Here is a 21,306-nt window from a genome sequence, read left to right as displayed (position 1 = left end):
TTTATTTTCTCATGATTTTCTTAACATTTTTTCTCTTAACTTATTTTGTTATAAGAATACAGTACCTAATACATACAACATACCAAATATGGGATAATGGACTGTTTATGTTAATAGTACGGCTTCCAGAAAACAGGAGGATATTAGCAGTTAAATTTTCAGGGAGTCAAAAGTTATAGGGACGCCTGGGTGGCTCAGTCGGTTAAGCGTCTGCCTCCAGCTCAGGTCATGATCCCAGGGTTCTGGGATCGAGTCCCGCATCGGGCTCCCTGCTCCGCGGGGAGCCTGCTTCTCCCTCTGCCTCTGCCTCTCTCTCTCTATCTCTCATGAATAAATAAATAAAATCTTTAAAAAAAAAAAAAGTTATATGCAGATTTTCAACTGTGCAAGGGGCCAGTGCCCCAAACTCTGTTTTCCAAGGGGGTTTTCAACTGAACATGTTTTCAGTTTCTGACTGTACGTGAAAATATAAGATTTCATTTATAAGACTAAAAATATACAAAACTTCATGTACAATATGATCAAGTATCTTTTAAAAAAAGCATTATAGAAGAAAGGAAGTATTAAAATATGAGCAATACTAATTCTGGGGGGGGGGGCCTGGTTTTTCCTATTATTCAAATTTTCTTTTAAAACCATGGCCTAGGGGCGCCTGGGTGGCTCAGTCAGTTAAGCATCTGCCTTCGGCTCAGGTCATGATCCCAGGGTCCTGGGATCGAGTTCCGCATCAGGCTCCCTGCTCAGCGGAGAGCCTGCTTCTCCCTCTCCCTCTGCCCGCCTCTCTGCCTACTTGTGCTATCTCTCTGTCAAATAAATAGATAAAATCTGGGCACCTGGGTGGCTCAGTTGGTTAAGCGACTGCCTTCGGCTCAGGTCATGATCCTGGAGTCCCGGGATCGAGTCCCACGTCGGGCTCCCTGCTCAGCAGGGAGTCTGCTTCTCTCTCTGACCCTCCCCCCTCTCATGCTCTCTATCTCATTCTCTCTCTCAAATAAATAAATAAAAATCTTAAAAAAAAAAATTTTTTTTTAAAAATAAATAAAATCTTTAAAAAAAAAAAATTAAAAATAAATAAATAAATAAAAAATAAAAACATGGCCTACTTTGGGGCACCTGGCTGGCTCATTCGGTGTAGCACATGACTCTTGACCTCAGCGTTGGGAGTTCGAGCCCCATGGTGGGTGTAGAGATTACTTAAAAATAAAATCTCTTTTCAAAAGAAAAAATGGCCTACTTATACAAATGTGGGCATTTTTTTTTTAAGATTCTTTCTGTTGGTTCTAACCCTGTGAACCCAACTACTTAAACACCAATTGATCCCAAACAATGGTCCATATTTAGATACTTTCAAAAAGCTAAAGGGCAAATGTGATAAAACGATACTTTCTCCCAATGTCCACGTTGCACATCCCATACCTTAAATGAGCGGATGGAGGCTATTCCACTATCTGGCTGTCTCTGGTAATCATAGCGTGAAAAGGGTCCCTTCAGCACAGCCCCTGTGTGCTTTAAGTCCACATTTTCTTCCACAGCAATGTTACCCCAGTGAGAGACCTCGATCACTCGGGTCATGCTGGTGATGGTCAGGAAAGGGCTGTTGTTCTCATAATGTACTTTAAAAGTATCCTGGAGAGACAAGAAACAAGTAGTTCCAAGTCTGGGTGACAGATGAATCAACACTAGTTTCAAATACACTGGAGACAATCCATACATCAGCAATAGAATGGCTCAATTATGGTGTATCAAATGCACTCTGTATTCTAAAATGATGCTTACTAGGACTTTTTAATGGCATATGGAAATAAATATTCATGATGTATTACTAAGTGGAAAAATAGGCTCCACAAAATTGTTTTAGGTTCCAACGTAAGTATCATTTGTATTTTAAAAACAAACACTTCTACATGACACTTATCTTATAGACTATAGGAGTAAAAGAACAAAAAGAACCTGAAATGAAATACGGGAGAATCCCAAATACGGGAGATAGGAAACAGAGTTCTTAGATTGTTTCTACTTTCTCCTTGTAGTTTTTGTTTTCAAAATTTCTACAATGAGCTTTTTAAATTGCCTTTTGAATAATTTTTGCAGTTTTGAAAGAAAACAAAATCTTAAACTATAATAAAGAAAAATTCTGACAAGGTATATATATGATCTCATAAAGACATAATGTCTACCCAATGAGCTAGCAAATAACCTCAAAACTGAGGATGATTCATAGCACTACTGGATTTTTTCTAACACGGAGAAGACTTACTCAGAAAAGTTCCCAGAAGAGAACTTGTTTAGCTAACATGTATGGAGCTAACAAAAATATGTGTCAGTCACTTTTTATGAGTGCGAAACAAATGCATGACCATTTAATCCTCAAAACAACACAATGAGGTAAGTACTACTCATCTTGTTTTACAAATTAAAAACACCGAGGCCCAGCAGTTTTAACATATTCAAGGTCATAAATAAATCTAAGTGGCAATACTAGGTCTTCAGGTCTTCAACTTTTTAGCTCTGGCTGCACACTCCTCCACAGTAAATACTGCATCCCAGGGAGGCCTCAGAGAATTAAAGGAGTTACCTTTGGAAATTCCTCCACTTTGCCAATTTCCCCATTTAAATTAGTATTAAATCTTTCTAGTCATTAAGTAATATAAATGCCCTTCTATGAATACACACATGGAACCTTAGAAATGGGATCTAAAAGGACAGAAGGATCAGGAAAACACCCTTCCCCAGAACTCCATGAAAAAGGACATTTTATTAATTCTCATAGAATTAAGAATCCGTAGATTCTTTTTTTTTTTTTTTTTAAAGATTTTTATTTATTTGACAGAGAGACACACAGCGAGAGAGGGAACACAAGCAGGGGGAGTGGGAGAGGGAGAAGCAGGCTTCCCGCTGAGCAGGGAGCCCGATGCAGGGCTCGATCCCAGGACCCTGGGATCACGACCTGAGCCGAAGGCAGACACTGAACGACTGAGCCACCCAGGTGCCCCAAGAATCTGTAGATTCTTAAAAGTTCAACTTCATCCATAATCATATTTGACAGTATTTAATGCCAATACTGATAAGGATACGAGGAAACTAGCAGTTTCTGACTGCTGGTGCCATAATAAATTGGCTAAATCTTTTGAAAAACCACTTGGCAACATACATCAAAAGATTTTTAGGGGTGCCTGGGTGGCTCAGTTATTAAGCGTCTGCCTTCAGCTCGGGTCGTGATCCCAGGGTCCTGGGATCGAGGCCCACATCAGGCTCCCTGCTTGGCAGGAAGCTTGCTTCTCCCTCTCCCACTCCCCCTGCTTGGTTCTCTCTTTCACTGTGTCTCTGTCAAATAAATTTAAAAAAAAAAAAAAAAACTAAGAAGATTTTTAATTTTGGGGGCACCTGGGTGGCTCAGTTGGTTAGGCGGCTGCCTTTGGCTCAGGTCATGATCCCAGGGTCCTGGGATGGAACCCCACATCAGGCTCCCTGCTTGGCGGGAAGCCTGCTTCTCCCTCTCCCTCTGTCTGCTGCTTCCCCTGCTTGTGTTCTCTGTCAAATAAATAAAATCTTAAAAAAAAAAAAAAAAAGATTTTTAATTCTTTAAAAGATTTATTTATTTGAGCAAGAGAGTGAGGGTGCATGCATGGGTGGAGAGGCAGAGGGGGAAAGAGAGAGAATTCCAAGCCGACTCCCTGCTGAGCACAGAGCCCAAGGCAGGGCTCAAGGCTGGGCTTGATCTCACCCTGAGACCATGACCTGAGCCAAAACCAACAGTCTGAAACTCAACCAACTGAGCCACCCAGGAGCCCCCACATCAAGAGATTTTTAAAGTTCATATGTCTTGATTTGAAAACTTTTACTTCAGAAAATCTATCCTATGGCCAACACACATGAAAAGATGCTCATCATCACTTATCATCAAGGAAATGCAAATCAAAACCACAATGAGATATCCCCTCACACCTCTCAGAAGGGTTAAAATCAACACAAGAAACAACAGGTGTTGGTGAGGAGGTGGAGAAAAATGAACCCACATGCATTGTTGGTGGGAATGCAAACTGGTGCAGCCACTGTGGAAAACAGCATGGAGGTTCCTCAAAAAGTTAAAAATACAACTACCTTATGATCCAGCAATGGTCCTACTGGGTATCTACCCAAAAAATACAAAAACACTAATTCGAAGAGATACATGCACCCCTATGTTTATAGCAGCATTATTTACAATAGCCAAAATATGGAAGCAGCCCAAGTGCCCATCGACTGATGAAAGGATAAAGATGTGGGGGTGCCTGGGTGGCTCAGTCGTTAAGCGTCTGCCTTCGGCTCAGGTCATGATCCCAGGGTCCTGGGATCGAGCCCCGCATCGGGCTCCCCGCTCCGCGGGAAGCCTGCTTCTCCCTCTCCCACTCCCCCGCTTGTGTTCCTGCTCTCGCTGTCAAATGAATAAATAAAATCTTTAAAAAAAAAAAAAGAAAGGATAAAGATGTGGTACATATATGTGTGTGTGTACACACACACACACACAATGGAATATTATTCAGCCATTAAAAAAGAATGGAATCTTACCACTTGCAACAACATGGACGGAGCTAGAGTATAATGCTAAGCGAAATCAGTCAGACAAAAACAAATACCATATGATTTCACTCCTATGTGGAACTTAAAAAACAAGCAAACAGAGTATGTATATGTAGAGAGAGAAAGAGAGAGTGAGAGAGAGAGAGAAATATCAAGACACAGACTCTTAAGTGTAGAGAACAAACAGAACAAACTGATGGCTACCAGAGGGAGGTGGGTGGGGGGATGCGTGAAACAGATGATGGGGATTAAGAAGGGCACTTACTGTGATGAGCACTGGGTGTTGTATGGAAGTGCTGAATCACTACATTGTACACCTAAAACTAATATTACACAATATGTTAACTAACTGGAGCTAAAGTCAAAACTTATTAAAAATAAAAAATAAAAAATCTACTGAGACTATATAAAAAGTTATATGTAAAGAGATGACTACTACAGCGTTAGAGAAAAAAAGCTAACTGTCCAACATAGGAAACTTGGCAAATAAGCTATAAAACATCAAATTATAGGATCTTAAATGGCTATTAAAAATGGTTTACAGGGCGCCTGGGTGGCTCAGTTGGTTAAGCGACTGCCTTCGGCTCAGGTCATGATCCTGGAGTCCCGGGATGGAGTCCCGCATCGGGCTCCCTGCTCAGCAGGGAGTCTGCTTCTCCCTCTGACCCTCCTCCCTCTCATGCTCTCTCTCATTCTCTCTGTCTCAAATAAATAAATTAAATAAAATCTTTAAAAAAATAAAATAAAATAAAATAAATAAAAATGGTTTACAAAGGTAATGTAAAATGTTTAGAGAATATTCTAAGTGGCAAAGTACACAATACTTTACACACAGTGTGATTTCCATATTAAAAAGCCCCCATGCTTAGAAAGAAATGACTCAGGTACTACTATGTCAAAAGTGGATGTCAAATTTTCCTCTGTATTTGCCAAATAGTCTCTCATGAGCATTTTATTAATTTAAAATGGAAGAAGAGGGGCACCTGAGTGGCTGTCGTTAAGCGTCTGATTTCAGCTCAGGTCATGATCCCAGGGTCCTTGGACTGAGCCCTGCATCAGGCTCCCTGCTCTGCGGGAAGCCTGCTTCTCCCTCCCCCATTCCCCCTGCTTGTGTTCCCTCTCTCGCTGTGTCTCTCTCTGTCAAATAAATGAATAAAATTTCAAAAAAAATAAACAAAATGGAGGAAAAAAGGCCAAAATCCAAAATATTGAAAATTTAGAAGCTTGTACAGGAGACAAACAAATTTCTGTCCCCAACATGAACTGAATTAAGTAAGGAAAAGAAATAAATAATGCACTTAGAGGAAACACAACTCAGAGCTCCACAGAGGCACGCGCCCCCAGGGCTCTCCGCACCACAAGGTAACTACACCAGCAATCACAGAGAGATACTCTCACTCCCCCACCAAAACCCCTAAGGCTATAGTATACACAGGGTGCTACTTTTCTGAGAAATGGGGGAATATAAAATTACTATAATCTGCATATATTTATAGAAAAAAAATTAGAAAGATAAACCAAAAGCTAATATAAATGGTCACCAAAAAGAACAGACAGAAGGGAGAAGTGGAAGCAAGAGTTCTCTGAATATACCTTGTCAAATAATTTTGGCTGTTTTCATTTCAAAAAATTGTATCAATTAAAAAAAAATTCTTAACAGTGGAAAATGACCCAAAATGAACAGCCCTATGTCAAACTGACATCTGAGACCGAGAAAACAGAAACAATTATTTCAAGTGACATTAGAACAAACTATTTTGACTGTACATCCTCAGTGACACATGTTCTAAACACAGAGATGCATAGAAGTCTTAAATATCCATGTATTTCAGAGATGACAATCAAGTACATAGGCTAAAATGACACGATTCCTAAAATTTGCTTTAAAATATTACAACAGAGAAAAAAAAGAGTGCTGATAAGTGTGGTAATATTCTGATACTCATTGACAATGTCAAAGTTGATAGGTGTATGGGAAGTTATTACACTATTCTCTATACTTCTGTATATGTTTGAACTTTTCCATAACAACAGTGTTTTTTAAGCCTTGATTGCTCCCTCTATGCTTAAGGCCCAGCTCCTAGGCTCAGGGAGGCAGCCAGCTTTACTACCCCAGCAGCCACCCCCACCAGCACAGCACCTGGTCTCCCATCTCGGGGCCTCTACCAACAACGCCTTGTTCCCTTCTCCCCCAACCCCCACTCCAAGCCTCCACATGCTACCTCCTTATTTTTTATTATTCTTTTTTAATGTGAGTATATTTGCTAGAATTGTGCTACATACAACTTGCCCATCTTCCCTGGAAACTAATTTATTTGTAATCTAGTCTTGGGGGAGTCATTTAATTTCACTGATTCTGTTTCCTCGTCTATCGCTAGAGAATAAAAAAAAAAATTAACTTTTTAACTCTGATTCAATGAAATGAATGATTTTATTTAATACACTATCTACAGAGTCTAGGAAATAAGATGGTGGGTCAGCAAGTTTTTCTTCCCTTCCCTAATCCCCTTCTCCTCCACCTTGCTTGCACTTAAAAAGTTAATGCCTCTGGGCTCACATTTTATTTCATGTGATGGGAGTTCTGTTAGTATAAGACTCTGAGCCTTTTCGTCCAGAGGACCGGCATCCCCTAAGTAAAGAGTAAGTTGGAGAAGAATGGACAGGGCATGCTCTGCCCAGCTGCTCTTCTCCATCTGGCATACCTGCCAGTAGGCAGTTAGAGAGCTCACTTCATCTGCTGGCAAAACTTCCACATGGAGAGGCTTGCCCTGGCCCACCTTATTTGCATGGACACTCTTGGCTCAATTTGGGATTCAGTATTAGGAAACCTCCTGCAGTACCTGCAGATGAACTCTATCTCCTTCAACCCAGTTTACCTGTAATAAAGCTACATATTTTTTCACTTCCTACCTACCTCAATACTTTTGTTTCTCAGTGTGTACAGAATTTGGGAAGGGGGAAGAGGATTGCTGTTTGTGGGGCTCCCTCAGAGACCTCAGCAATCTCCAGTTATCATTGTCACTGGCTAATATTAGGCTTTGACAGGTCCTAAATGCTGATGGAATAATTCAACTCAGCTCATGTGTCACTGCTTCAAAAATCCAAGTCATGAAGTTTATGAGGTTCATCTGCCATGTTTTTCCTTATTAGAGAAAATCTTCCTAAACCTCCCAGCCTCTAGCTATACTCCCAAAATGAGAAAGGTGACCCCCATGGAGTCATTTCACAGCAGGTGAAAATGTTTGGGGATGATCTTAAAAATGACTTCAGATTTACACCCATCTCACACCACCAAGCCCATCCACTAGTAGTCACTCCAGAAAACATTCTCTGAAGTAGGCAGGGACAGACTGGACTCCACACGAGCCTACCTGACTGTAAGCAGGGATGTCTCTGAAAGGTCCATAATCCAGGAGGTCCTCAGAGCGCGTGGGGTTCCCCAGCTTGGTGTAGCTCTCTACGTTTCGGGAGGCAAGCTTCACACGCATCGTCTGTGTCTTCGTTGGATAGGGAGAGTAGAAATAATGGTTCCCCTCAAACACGACAAACTGTTTCTCTGACTGGGTGATCTGGGTTGGATACGGCTGAAGCACATGGGTATAGACTGTTTCCACAATGACCGAAACCTTGGCCCCAGGATCGAGAGCAACTGGGAGCTTGACTGTGAAGAATCTCCCACTGGAGCAAGAACAAGGCAAGAAAATTAAGAGATGAAGGGAACTGAAAACAGAAATAGCAACTCAAAGTCACAGCAACATTTTGTACCCAAGACAAAAGCAGTTACCTTTAAGAGATCATCTTTAACCTATTAATTCAAGCCTTTTAAGACAGATGTCTGGGTATTCATTTCACAATTGTTTATAATAACAGAACAGTACAACAGCGCCTGGGTGGCTCAGTTGGCTGAGCGTCAGACTCTTGGTTTTGGCTCAGGTCATGAGATAGAGCCCTGTGTCGGGCTCTGCGCTCAGCAGGGAGTCTGCTTGAGATTTTTCTCTCTCCCTCACCCTCTGCCCCCTCCCTGCTCTCTCCCTCTCTAAAATAAATAAGTCTTGGGGGGAAAAAAAGTATAAAACGTAAAGGTCCAACAAGGTCGAACAACAGGATAATGGTTAAAAGCATTCCAGCAGAGCCACACAGTGGGATAATGGCAGCCACTTAAAAGGATATTAAGCATTTCCATGTACAGTGTAAATAACAGAAATCAGTTCACAAATGGCACAGTATGATTCTATCTTAAAGAATAAACATAAACAAGTGTATGTGAAGAAAAGTATTCCAATGAATGTTTCCAAACTGTGAATGGTAACTGTCTAGGGAGGAGAATAGCTTTATTTTGTTATTTTCTCCAATTGGTTTTATGAACTTGTACCACTCTCATAACTAAAAAAATAAAGCTACTAGCATTTTAAAGAAAAAGAGATGGCCTGGAAACTACTAAAATCCATACGATATTAACTCAAAAATAAATCTGAATTTTCTAAGCCACAAGATAACTTTTGGTAGGCCCAGAAACTGTTAGTGGAAAATGAAAGGCATTTAACAGGCTTCTTTGGAATTTGTCCTCCAAGGTCAGAACACGTCAGAACACGGATCACTTTTCCTGATATGGCCTTACAGAACTCTAATTTTGCATATCTTCATCAGTCACACCATCACACACTATCACTACTCTGAAGTACCTACTTAAAATATAGTAAGCTTTACACCTTCTCCCAGGACGGTCTTAACCAATTCCTGGCTTCAAGTTCCAGATCTGTTTCTCATCCCACACTCTGCCCTGAGCACTAAACTCCTATTTTCAAAGGTTCACTAGACAGCTCCACTGACCACCCAACATACCCAGTATCATTCATGATCCCAATTCCTTGCTCTGTTAATAAATACTACCACCATCTGACCACTTCTAAACCAAAACCCTCCTACGTGGTCGGATGCCTCACTCTACTCCATCCCTAATGTCTGGTTAATCCTGCCTTAGGATGTCTCTCAAATTCATCCCTTCCGGAATTTCCATTGCTGCCCCCTCGGTTCAAACAATTCTCCCTTGCCAAGATTATTACCTATCTTCCTAATTAACCCCCTAATCTCTTTCTCCCTCTAGCCCATCAACAAAATGTGACACAACCCCACCTTAATTTTCACATGAAATGTCCCAGCATAATTGAATCTCATTTTAACAACATTTCAGTGTTCCAGGGTGATCATTAGAAATATCAATTCTCAGGGGCGCCTGGATGGCTCAGTCAGCTAAGTGACCAACTCTTGGCTTTGGCTCAGGTCGTGATCTCAGGCTCTTGGGATTGAGGCCTGCATCAGGGGCCACGCTCAGCATGGAGTCGGCCTGGGATTCTCTCATTCTCTCTGCCCCTGCCCCCCTGCACTCTCTCTAGAATAATAAATCTTTTTAAGATTTTATTTATTTGACAGAGAGAGAGACACACACAACGAGAGAGGGAACACAAGCAGGGGGAGCGGGAGAGGGAGAAGCAGGCTCCCCGCCAAGCAAGGAGCCCGATGTGGAACTCGATCTCAGGACGCTGGGATCATGACCCGAGCCGAAGGCAGACGCTTAACCAACTGAGCCACCCAGGCGTCCTAGAATAGTAAATCTTTTTTTTTTTTTTTTTTTTTTAGATTTTATTTATTTATTTGACAGAGAGAGAGACACACACAGTGAGAGAGGGAACACAAGCAGGGGGAGTGGGAAAGGGAGAAGCAGGCTCCCCGCTGAGCAGGGAGCCCAATGCAGGGCTCAATCCCAGGACCCTGGGATCATGACCTGAGCTGAAGGCAGACGCTTAACGACTGAGCCACCCAGGCGCCCCAATAAATCTTATTTCAAAAAAAGAAAGAAATATTGGAGCACTGGGTCCTGGGATGGAGTCCCACATTGGGCTCCCTGCTCTGCAGGAAACCTGCTTCTCCCTCTCCCGCTCCCCCTATTTGTGTTCCTGCTCTCACTATCTCTCTTTCTGTCAAATAAATAAATAAAATCTTTTAAAAAAAGAAGGAGAGAAAGAAGTATCAATTCTTGGGCACCTGGGTGGCACAGTTAAGGGTCCGGTTCTTGGTTTTGGCTCAGGACGTGATCTCAGGGTCACGGGATTGAGCCCCAAGACCCACATACGGCTTCGTGCTCACCATGGAGTCTGCTTGATAGTCTCTCTTCCTCTCCCTCTGCCCTGCTCGCTCCTGCTCACTTGTGCAAACTCTCTCTCTCTCTCTAAAATAAATAAATGAATCTTAAAAAAAAAAAAAAGGAAATATCAAGTCTCATTGCAACTCAGAAGCAGCAGCTAATGAAAGCTTCTGATTGATGAAAGACTAGGCAGACAACACAGAGCTGACTATACTGGCATCTAAGGAACAGATTTTTTCGTGGATCAGAACAAAGACACGTAAGTTGTCATGTTAGGGTTGCAGGACAAGTGACTTGTTTAATGTTGCCATTAAACTTTATACAGACAGATTAATAAATTTAAAATTATCCCATTTATATGCTTATGTAAAATTATGTATAAATGGGCATATGCATAAAGAAAATAGTTATGTCATATTCTCATTTCTTTAATTTAAAACTAATGAGAAAAAAATTTTTTAAACTTTGCCAAGCAAACAAAACAAAACAAAACCAAGCTCTGCCAAGCAGGGAGACCAAATTTAACACTTTCTGAATCATGTGGGGACTGACAGCTGTAAGGTCCAAAGGTTTGCTGGTCAAGAATCAAATATTTTATTTCTTTTTATGATAAACTACAGCATAAGCTAACGCTGTTTGCCTCAGCAAACAGGGTATTTTAATCTTAGCACTGCTGACATTTGTGAGTGGATAATTCTTTGCTGGGAGGAGGAACCTGTCCTGGGCACTGTAGGATGTTTAGGAGCATCCTTGGCCTCTACCCACTAGATGCCATCAGCACCCCTCAGCTATAACTAAAAATGTCTCCAGACATTACCAAATGTCCTGGGCGGGGCAGGTGCAGGACACGGCTGCTCCCTCCTCCAGTTAAGAATCACTGAGCTAAAAACATTTCTTCCTCCCACATCACTCATTCAACAAATATTTCAACGCCTAATCAATACCATGCAAAATACTGGTAACTGTCGAAGCTAGGTGATGAGATATATGGGGATTCTTTATTCAATTCTTCCTGCTTTGTATTCGTTTTGGAAAATATCCTTAACAAAACGTTTTACAATAACTAGTAAGTGCCAGGCCCCATGGTAGGTGCTGAGGTTAAAGCAAAGAACAAGACAAGTCCAACGCCAGCCTTCAGAGAGCTCGGTCTAACTCCCACAAAGAAGCACCACGTTCAATGCCCTGAAGGCTCAAGAGGAGGTGGGGAGGGGGTAGAATTGTCTGCCCTTTGGAAAGAGGATGGTAGCCAACAACAGATCGGAGGTTATTTACTGAGACAAACAGCCTGGAGTTCTCACATACCATACTGATTCTCCATCCACTGTTTGGAGATCCCTATCCCCACATACATTAGCAGACCTGACCTGGTATGGAAAGTAGCTACCTTCCTGTAAAACAAACTGCCATCGTGAGGGGCAATTTTAGCATCACTAATCAGAAAAGACATCACTGGGTCAGAATACATTATAGCCTGTTGCTTACTTAACACACACTATATTAATTGAAACAGCCTCTAAAACACCAGGTATGTCCTCAGCAACTCTCCTACCTTATGATTCCAACCGATAGGATACCCTACAACAAGAAGAGGCAGAATATACAGATATTCTGACTGTTTGGTTGCTTACCTTTTACCCTTAATTTTGGTTTCTCGTACTTCCAAATTGTTCTCTTCCTCATCTTCTCCCTTCACCTGTAACAGGACAAAAGAGGCTATTCTTTTTATTATGTCTTTCAGCCTCTAAATTTGAGTCAACAGTTAACCAACTGCCTTAGAATGTCCACAGTAAAGTATTCAAACTACAAGAACTTAAAGACAACTCTGGTAACAATTTTTTTTCCATATGAAACATAAGAACATTGTCAAAGACTTACTTTTGCAACGAGTAAGTTGTATAGTAAGCTCTATAAATACATAACATTTTCCTGAATGACCAAACACACACATATAAATAAAAATTACACTTACACTTTACGTTTCCCAATACAAAGGTGACGTTTTCTTCTCCATTTACATTCAAATACACATTTGCATAGAAAATAAATAGTATTATTTACTGTTGTAGTAGAAAAGTCTCACACATTGCCAAAACTGGTTCTACTTGCATGAAAGTTAACAGTAGCATAAGTCCAACAACCACTGCTTGTCACACTCCCTTATTCTCATCCTTCACTGCAAAAGGATGTGTAACCAGGAAGAGAATGTTAACTCCAGCAGGCTGCAAGGTCTACCTGAGAAAAAGCAGACACCCTGAATCATGAGATGGTGGAGCAAACTACAAGGAAAACCTAATACACACTGCCGATCTCTTTGCCAACCCAAACTCTGCTAAGGAAAAAAAAAAAAAGTAAAATTACTTTTTGGGCTGAAGCACTTGTTCCCAATAGGACACACAGAATTATAATGAGGAAGAAGCTATTTTTAATATTTTAAAATGCCTAAAAGTGGGCACCTGGCTGGTTCAGTCGGTGGAGCATTCAACTCTTGATCTCAGGGTTGAAAGTTCAAGCCCCATGTTGGGCGTACAGATTACTTAAAAAATAAAATCCTTAAAAAAAATTTTAGGGGTACCTGGGTGGCTCAGTCAGTTAAGCATCTGACCCTTGGTTTCTCTTGGTTTTGGCTCAGGTCATAATCTCAGGATCATGGGACTGAGCTCCACATTGAGCTCTGCACTCAGCAGGGAGTCTGCTTGTCCCTCTCCCTCTGCTCCTCCCCCTGCTCGCACTCCCTCCCTCCGTCTCTCTTTCTCGCTCAAATAAATTTTTTTTAAAAATTTTTAAATAAAAATAAAATGCCTGAAAGTAATCATACAATCATCCTCAATAAAGCTGCACAGGCCAATAAAAACAAGCTTCATCACTTTGACTGGAATCTTATCACAATGGTAACATTCTAGTATACTCGTGCTTATCACCATTCAGTTACATGTTGATCTCTTACTAAAAGATATTAATAAAAGATCAGAGAGACAAAAGATTTCAAATATAGAATCCACATGAGAGGAAAAATATTAATATGGTCCTTGGTAGTAAGAAGATGAGGAACCACTAGATCCTCATCAGAAATCATCACTGTGGGGCGCCTAGGTGGCTCAGCCGGTTAAGTGCCTGCCTTTGGCTCAGGTTATGATCCCAGAGTCCTGGGGTCCAGCCCCATGTTGGGTTCCCTGCTCAGCAGAGAGTCTGCTTCTCCTTCTGCCCCTCCCCCTGTTCATGCTTTCTCTCAAATAAATAAAAATCTTGAAAAAAAATTCTTTAAGAAGTCACCATTGTCCCTTCTAACCAGTTCCTAAAATTCTACATGGAAGGCTAAAGATAAATCCACTGAAAATTCAAACTTCTAGCAACCTTATCAAGGCCTCGAAGTCAACTGTTGAAAAATACACACCCTCTTTGCTAAGTCTAACATCTAGTTACATTTCCCATTGGGATAGGGGTGCAAAGGAGCACATATATCTATTTAACCCGTCTCTCTCAAGGGACTATAAAATTAACAAATGATTTTGAATAAATCTGGTGATGTGACTGCAGGTCTTACATCCCTACACAACCCTACCTCAGAGCCATCTAGGCCAAAAGAGGCAATGGGGTACAGTGAAGAGCACACAAAGTTTGAAACTAACCTAAGCCCCGATTCACTCATCGCTCTAAGAGCTGACACGAGGTTTAAACAACTTAACTCCTAGACTGCACTCCTCACCTGCAGTAAGCCTACACCTCAAAGGGCTGTTATGAGGGTTAAAGAGAATGTACTTAAAACACCTACCACAACACCCAACACAAAGTAGATTGCCAACAGGACATGTCTGCAGTAATCCAGCATTCTTCAGCATGATGACAGATAGTCTCTGTTGCTGTCTCGTTAAACTGTGGCAACTTCAATTTATCAGAACTAGTTTTTTGTTTGTTTTGTTTTAAGATTTTATTTATTTATTTGACACAGAGAGGGAGAGAGCACAAGCAGGAGGAGTGGCAGGCAGAGAGGAGACTCTCCGCTGAGCAGGGAGCCTGACACCAGGCTCGATCCCAGGTCTCCAGGATCATGACCTGAGCCACCCAGGCGCCCCCAGAACTAGTTTTTATAAAAGAATGGGATTTAACATTCAAAACACTCAAAGGTGGCAGCACACATTTAAATGAAGTTTTGATCCATCTTTACACAAACCTTTGAGTAAAACTGTGCATTCCATCACAGACAAGGCAAGAAAAGGAAGAGGAATCCTTTCAGAGGCATAAGCTCTATAAACCCAGCTTTATAGCTCCAGATTCAGTCAGAGAGTAAGATGTACTTAGAAGAAATATGACACTGTAATGACTAGTCCCTCAACAAATAATTGGGTAATCACTTAATGGACGCTGCTTAATGAAAATAGTAATAAAAAGCAAACCTATGGATATGTAAGCCAATATTTTATTTCCCTGAGAGTTGTAAAAGTGTTCACTGAAATGCTGGAGAAGTACATAAAGCAAACTTCCAAGCCATATACTGCTGAGATGCAAGAACGTGAACCGGTAGGAGGAAGGGAGTGATTCGGCCTTGACCTTTCTGTACAGTTTAAAAGAGGTTTTATTACCTACATGACTTCTTAAACTAACTTTAAGGAGAGGAACAAAATTTAAAAAGCGTTCATTAGCAACCTTAAGTGTATTACACTAACAACGGTTTCAAATTACAAACTGGAAAATACACAATGTTACATTTCTGATTGTATTGGATGACGGCTAGAAAGAAGCACCCACTATGGGCCAGACACTGAATTAAGAGAATGATACTCATTTGGGCTCACTTCTTCGTCCTCCGGTTGGGCTCCTGAGTCAAGTCGTGGGAAACCAAAGTTTGGAGCACACCCGCGCCCCGCTAGGCCACTAGCCTGGTTTCCCCGGGCAGGGCGGGCAAGGGGAGCTCGCTCGGCCCAAGGCCAGCGCGGGTACCGCCCGCCCGCCCAGGAAGGGCCCACTCGGAGGAGTGGGGGGCCGCGATCGGACTGCTGCCCACGTGGGCGGCGGCCTCGCTTCAGCAGGCTTACGCTGACGTGTCCACCGAGGCGGCCGGGCTGGCGCGCGCCGAACCCCGCCGCTCGCCCGCACTCACCTGCACGCCGAGGTGCGCCAGGCGGGCCTCGAGCTCGGGCTCCAGGGCCAGAAGGAAGGAAGCTGCGCGGGATGTGGAGCCGCCGCCCGGGTGCGCCAGGACCACCTCGGCCGTCACCTTAGCCAGGTGGCTGCTGAGGTCCACCGTGCGCTTCACGTCCTCGTTGACCAGCAGCGGTGCCTCCGGGGAGGCGCTGCCCGGCCCCGGGGCCCAGGCCCCGAGCAGCAAGAGCAGGACCAGGCGGGCGGTGGGCGCCTCCATGACCCGGACCAGCAGAGCCGCAGACCGCGCCGAGCGCCGCCGCCGCCCCGCCTCCGGCCACTGTGCAGCCGCTCATTGGGCCCGGGCTGGCGCCACAAGATGGCGGCGCCCACGGAGGAAGGACCCCATCTCCAGGGCAACGGGCGGCCCGCTGGGCGCCCGACTACACGCTCCTTTGCTCTTGCCAATCCTGCGGGTAACAATGGCTTTCTACTCCTTAAGACAGTAAAATTTACTTCAAACGGAAAAAGTAAAAGCCTAGGCAAAATTTAAGCAAAAATAGGCTCTCTGCACAGTCTCAAAGTATCTCCCCTAAAATATTTAGTAATTAGAAAAAGGGAAATAATAAGTTTACCGTGGAGAATCCTAGCAAACACTACCTTAACCAAATGATTAAGGTTAATATCACCAATTATTAAGACATAATGACATCAAGTACCCACTGATCTGATACACCCAGAAGGGCACCTCACTTCTGTGGTATTGTCACAGAATTGCTGAAAATGCACAGTATAACCTCAGTGCAACCATAAAAAACATCAGACAAACCAGAGACACCTTGACTTAAACCCGGTGAGACCTATTTCAGACTTCGGTGCTCCAGAACTGTAGAGATAATAAATTTGTATTGTTTTTTTGTTTTTTGGGGTTTTTTTTAAGATTTTATTTATTTGAGAGAGAGAGAATGAGAGAGAGAGCAAGGGGGGGGGGTCAGAGGGAGAAGCAGACTCCCCACCGAGCAGGGAGCCTGATGTGGGACTCAATCCCGGGACTCCAGGATCATGACCTGAGCCGAAGGCAGTCGCTTAACCAACTGAGCCACCCAGGCGCCCAATTTGTATTGTTTTTAAGCTACTAAGTTTGTGGTAATTTCTTACAGCAGCAATAAGAAACTATTACAGAAGGTAATCTCTCTGAGGGCAGGAAGTTACCTAGATTGTTCATCCCAGAATCCCAGGGTATCAATAAACATTGATTGAATGAATAAATGAGCTTTTCATTATAAATATTATTATCCCTATTTTACAGATGATTAAACTCAAATATTAAAGCTAGTAAATAATCAGGTTGTTTAGAAACCTGGACTGACTCTGAACTGGAGCTCTTTCCACTACCCCCACACTCTTGAATAAAATCCCAGGGGCGCCTGGGTGGCTCAGTCGTTGGGCGTCTGCCTTCGGCTCAGGTCATGATCCCGGGGTCCTGGGATTGAGCCCCGCATTGGGCTCCCTGCTCGGCGGGAGGCCTTCCTTTCCCTTTCCCACTCCTCCTGCTTGTGTTCCCTCTCTCACTGTGTCTCTCTCTCTCAAATAAATAAATAAAACTCTTTAAAAAAAAAAATCCCAGATTCATATAGACAAAAAGAAACATTAGGGATCCCAATCTAATCCTTATTTCACAGATATGAAATACAGGCCCAGAGAGGGTACCTTATCCAAAGTCTTGGACTAGGAAGCTGATCTCCTAATGCCCCATCAAAAATGGCAGAATGGATAGTGTTAAACATTTTAATGCAGTCATTATTAAAATACAATACAGGGAAGTTGCTTTGGCAGCAGTCTATTGCAAATCTAGGGAGATCCACCAGGTTCCAAATGAATGAACCAATTTGATTTTTTTGCACCAAGAGACAATTATAGCAAAGATATCCCTGAATCATCCTGGAGTTTCAGATCTTCCATTTTCCCAGGGTAACTTCTGCCTTGGTCACAGTCTCTTTCTCCCTCCATCTCTTTCATTCCTCTTGCCAACAACCACTTAAGTGAGCTTAGACGGATCTTCTAGCCCCAGTCAAGTCTTCAGAGGCTGTGGCCCAGCTGACAGCTCACTCATGTGGCTACTGGCAGGAGATGTCAGAAAGAGACAGCAACCAAGACAGAAGCCAGAGTGTCTTCTGCAATGTGTTGATGCACAATGAGCAAACCTTTTAGAATCTTTAAAAGTAAGAAAGAGAGTTTTATTCGAGCCCAAGTTAGGACAGCTGCCCAGAAAACATGCTCTTCACAGGAAAGAAAATGTTCCAGAGAATGAACAGTTTTCACAGGGTTATATATTTTTTGATCTTGTAAAAGATCAAAAGATTATAGATTAGCATATAGGCAAGAATCACAAGTTTTAACATCAAGGAATGCAGGGAGTAGGAGCACTGATCAATATATTAAGGACCAGACGGTTTTCCTTTAGCCTACTCATTTCCAAAGTAGGTGCACAATGTATGCTTGGTGGACCATAAATCAGACCTTTGGTTTAAACAAAGTTTATGTACAGTTATGCTGACTTAGAAGGAACTCTATCAGGCCTTTAGAGAGTTTTTTCCTCTCATCAAATGAAATCTCAGAAATGACATACCATCATATCTGCCATATTCTATCGGTGGCAGACCAGCCCCAGTACAATGTAGGAAGGGATTATGAAAGGCCATGGTGAGTACCAGGAGGCAGAGATAGTTGAGGACCATTTTGGAGGTGGACGACCACAAAGAGTATACAGTGGCAAGTCAGTCTTCATCTTCTGTTCTCCAGGAACCTAGTCACACTCCTAGGAGGTAACTGCTGCTCCCATTTCTTTGGTCTCCTTGCAAAGATAGTCACAAACGGGGAGTACAAACAGCATCTGTCCCCCAAAAATGTCAATACTGAGTGAACAGTATTTTTTTTTAATTTTAGAAAATACTGCCCAAAAATGCTCTGTAAACATTGAGGTCATTGACATTCTCTTCACTCATTCATTCATTGACTCCCTGAAGAAGCACTTGTTGAGCGTTGGGTTGCATTGCCAACCCACCCCTCTGAACATAGCAGAGAACATAATGTTGATAAGGAAGAATTAGAGATGCTGGGTAGATAATGAGCAGTCTGTGCCACATAACTCCACAATTCTTTTTGAGGAACTTTCATTAGTTCCATTTGGGGAAATAGTCAAAGTGCACCAAACACCACTGGCATCAGAGAGGGAACAAGACCCAATGTAGACCAGACTCTCTCTACCAGAAACTTGAATCTTTAATGCAGTAACTACACCTGATAACTGCTGAACTAATTCATCTTCATTGGCAGTCCTGAAGAGTTGGCCTCGATTCTTCTCTAGTCCCAAACTTTTCAATGTTGGCTGCTTCTGCTCCTCCATTGACTCTGTGAGCTACCCCATAAACTTCCAGTATATTCCTTTTTTTCCCCCTCCTATTAAATCAGCTAGAACAAGTTTCTGGTAGATTGGAGGGTGAGGGGAGATGGAGATGTTGGGAAGATAATCACAATGTTGTGCCAGGGACAAATTATTAGCTATTCAGACTGACAATTCAAGATAATGCAGGATAGAGAGGTTGTCCCAATGGGTGCCAGCATGGATAAATAATAGCAAGTACCAAGTGCTCCCTGACCTGGCACTAAACAATACCCTCCATCCCACTCCCAGGATTTAGGGCAACCTGGGAAAAGGAGAGGAAAAAAAAAAAACCAAATTAACCAAGATTAACTTTTTACCATCCAGAAGAGAAGGAAGCTGGAAATAGAAATAAAGATGTGATATGTAAATAAATATGTTTATATTTCTTACATACCTGTGTTTGTAGCCTGTACATCAAGAAATTGTGATGGGGGTGCCTGAGTGGCTCAGTTGTTTAGGCGACTGCCTTCGGCTCAGGTCATGATCCTGGAGTCCCGGGATCGAGTCCCGCATCGGGCTCCCTGCTCGGCAGGGAGTCTGCTTCTCCCTCTGACCCTCCTCCCTCTCATGCTCTCTGTCTCTCATTCTCTCTCTCAAATAAATAAATAAAATCTTAAAAAAAAAAAAAAAGAAATTGTGATGGCTTTACCTATACTATTCCTTCTAACTAAAATCCCCAAACTCTTTCACTCTTCCCTTTGCTTACTTCTGGGAGTAGATTTAAAATCATCTGAGAGGGGCGCCTGGGTGGCTCAGTCATTAAGCGTCTGCCTTCGGCCCAGGTCATGATCCCAGAGTCCTGGGATCGAGCCCCCCGTCGGGCTCCCTGCTCAGCGGGAAGCCTGCTTCTCCCTCTCCCACTCCCCCCGCTTGTGTTCCCTCTCTCTCTGTCAAATAAATAAAATCTTTAAAAAAATAAAAAAATAATAAATAAATAAATAAATAAATAAAATCATCTGAGAGGGGCACCTGGGTGGCTCAGTTGGTTAAGCGTCTGCCTTTGGCTAAGGTCACGATCTCAGGACCCTGAGATGGGCCCCACATGGGGCTCCTTGCTCAGTGGGGAGTCTGCTTGTCCCTCTGCCCCTTCCCTCTGCTAGTGCACTCTCTCTCTCTCTCTCTTTCTCGCAAATAAATAAAATCTTTTAAAATAAATAAATAAAATTAAACCATCTGAGAACAATTCATGAATCTTATCTACACACACACACAAACAATTAATCCCTCTTACCTCTGTGTCCCATAGTAGGTGGTCTGTATACCTGCCTTTCTTTAAAGGAAAGGGGAACACCAAGCTGTAATTCATCCTTCCCCATGAAGACTCCCAGAGTGCATGGGTTGTTGCAAATGCTCAGTAGAAAGGTGTAGAAAAGTGTTTCCATTCAGTCAGGTGAGCTTGAGAAATACCACTCTGCACATTAGCAGAACAGTGAACCCTCCTTAGTATTCCCCTATTTTGGAAAGACAGAACATCCAGATATCACAGAAAACAAAGTTCAACACTGAGCCTATCATACCCACAGAAGAATGTTCAGAACAGTTCCTTTCTTTAGACCCCAAATTCCTGTAGTCAATTGTATTAGTCAAAACTCTTTTAGTAGCAAGAGATAGAAACCCCACTCAAACTGAGCATAGCATAGTAGTATGCAGTACAAACTGTTGTTAGAAAATTCCCAAACAACAATGGATTAAACAAGAAGAATGTTTATTTCTCATGTAATAATCCTATGGAACCCAGGAACACAGCTTCCTTCAATAAGATTACTCACCCATCCTTATCACATGGCTTCCATTTCATGAGCCAAGATGGCTGCCCCTGCCTCCTCATAATGTCTACATTCTACATAAGGGGAAGAGAGGAGGAGGAGGGGGAGAGCATGTTCCTTTCCTATAGAGCAAGAGTCTAAAAACTATGGCCTGCAGGCCAACCCCCTGTTTCCGTAAATGAAGTTTTACTGGAACACAGCCACACCCATTCATTCACGTATGATTTATGACCACTTTCACACTACAAAGCAGGGTTGTGTAGTTGCAGCAGAGACTGGATGACCCACAGAGCCTAAACCACTTACCATGGGGAATA

At 42.6% G+C, this 21,306-nt stretch overlaps 1 protein-coding gene across 1 annotated transcript in view; it reads right to left on the bottom strand.

The window, feature by feature from the left end:
* Positions 1 to 16,107, bottom strand: part of RPN1 (ribophorin I) — a 29,339-nt gene extending 13,232 nt beyond the window's left edge. The window contains exons 1-4 of the mRNA XM_081822981.1: positions 15,798 to 16,107; positions 12,331 to 12,395; positions 7,932 to 8,238; positions 1,417 to 1,626 (exon numbers count right to left, since the gene is read on the bottom strand). Of these exons, the coding sequence (XP_081679107.1) occupies positions 1,417 to 1,626; positions 7,932 to 8,238; positions 12,331 to 12,395; positions 15,798 to 16,058 (843 nt within the window). The 5' untranslated portion in view covers positions 16,059 to 16,107. The remainder of the gene's footprint in view (positions 1 to 1,416; positions 1,627 to 7,931; positions 8,239 to 12,330; positions 12,396 to 15,797) is intronic.
* Between the last annotated feature and the right edge of the window lie 5,199 nt (positions 16,108 to 21,306).

Source organism: Leptonychotes weddellii, chromosome 1 (assembly GCF_054177405.1).
Source record: "Leptonychotes weddellii isolate Sample4059 chromosome 1, ASM5417740v2, whole genome shotgun sequence".
Taxonomy (NCBI): Eukaryota; Metazoa; Chordata; class Mammalia; order Carnivora; family Phocidae; genus Leptonychotes; species Leptonychotes weddellii.
The sequence above is the reverse complement of the archived record's forward strand: the minus strand, read 5'-3'. Positions and strand labels throughout refer to the sequence as shown.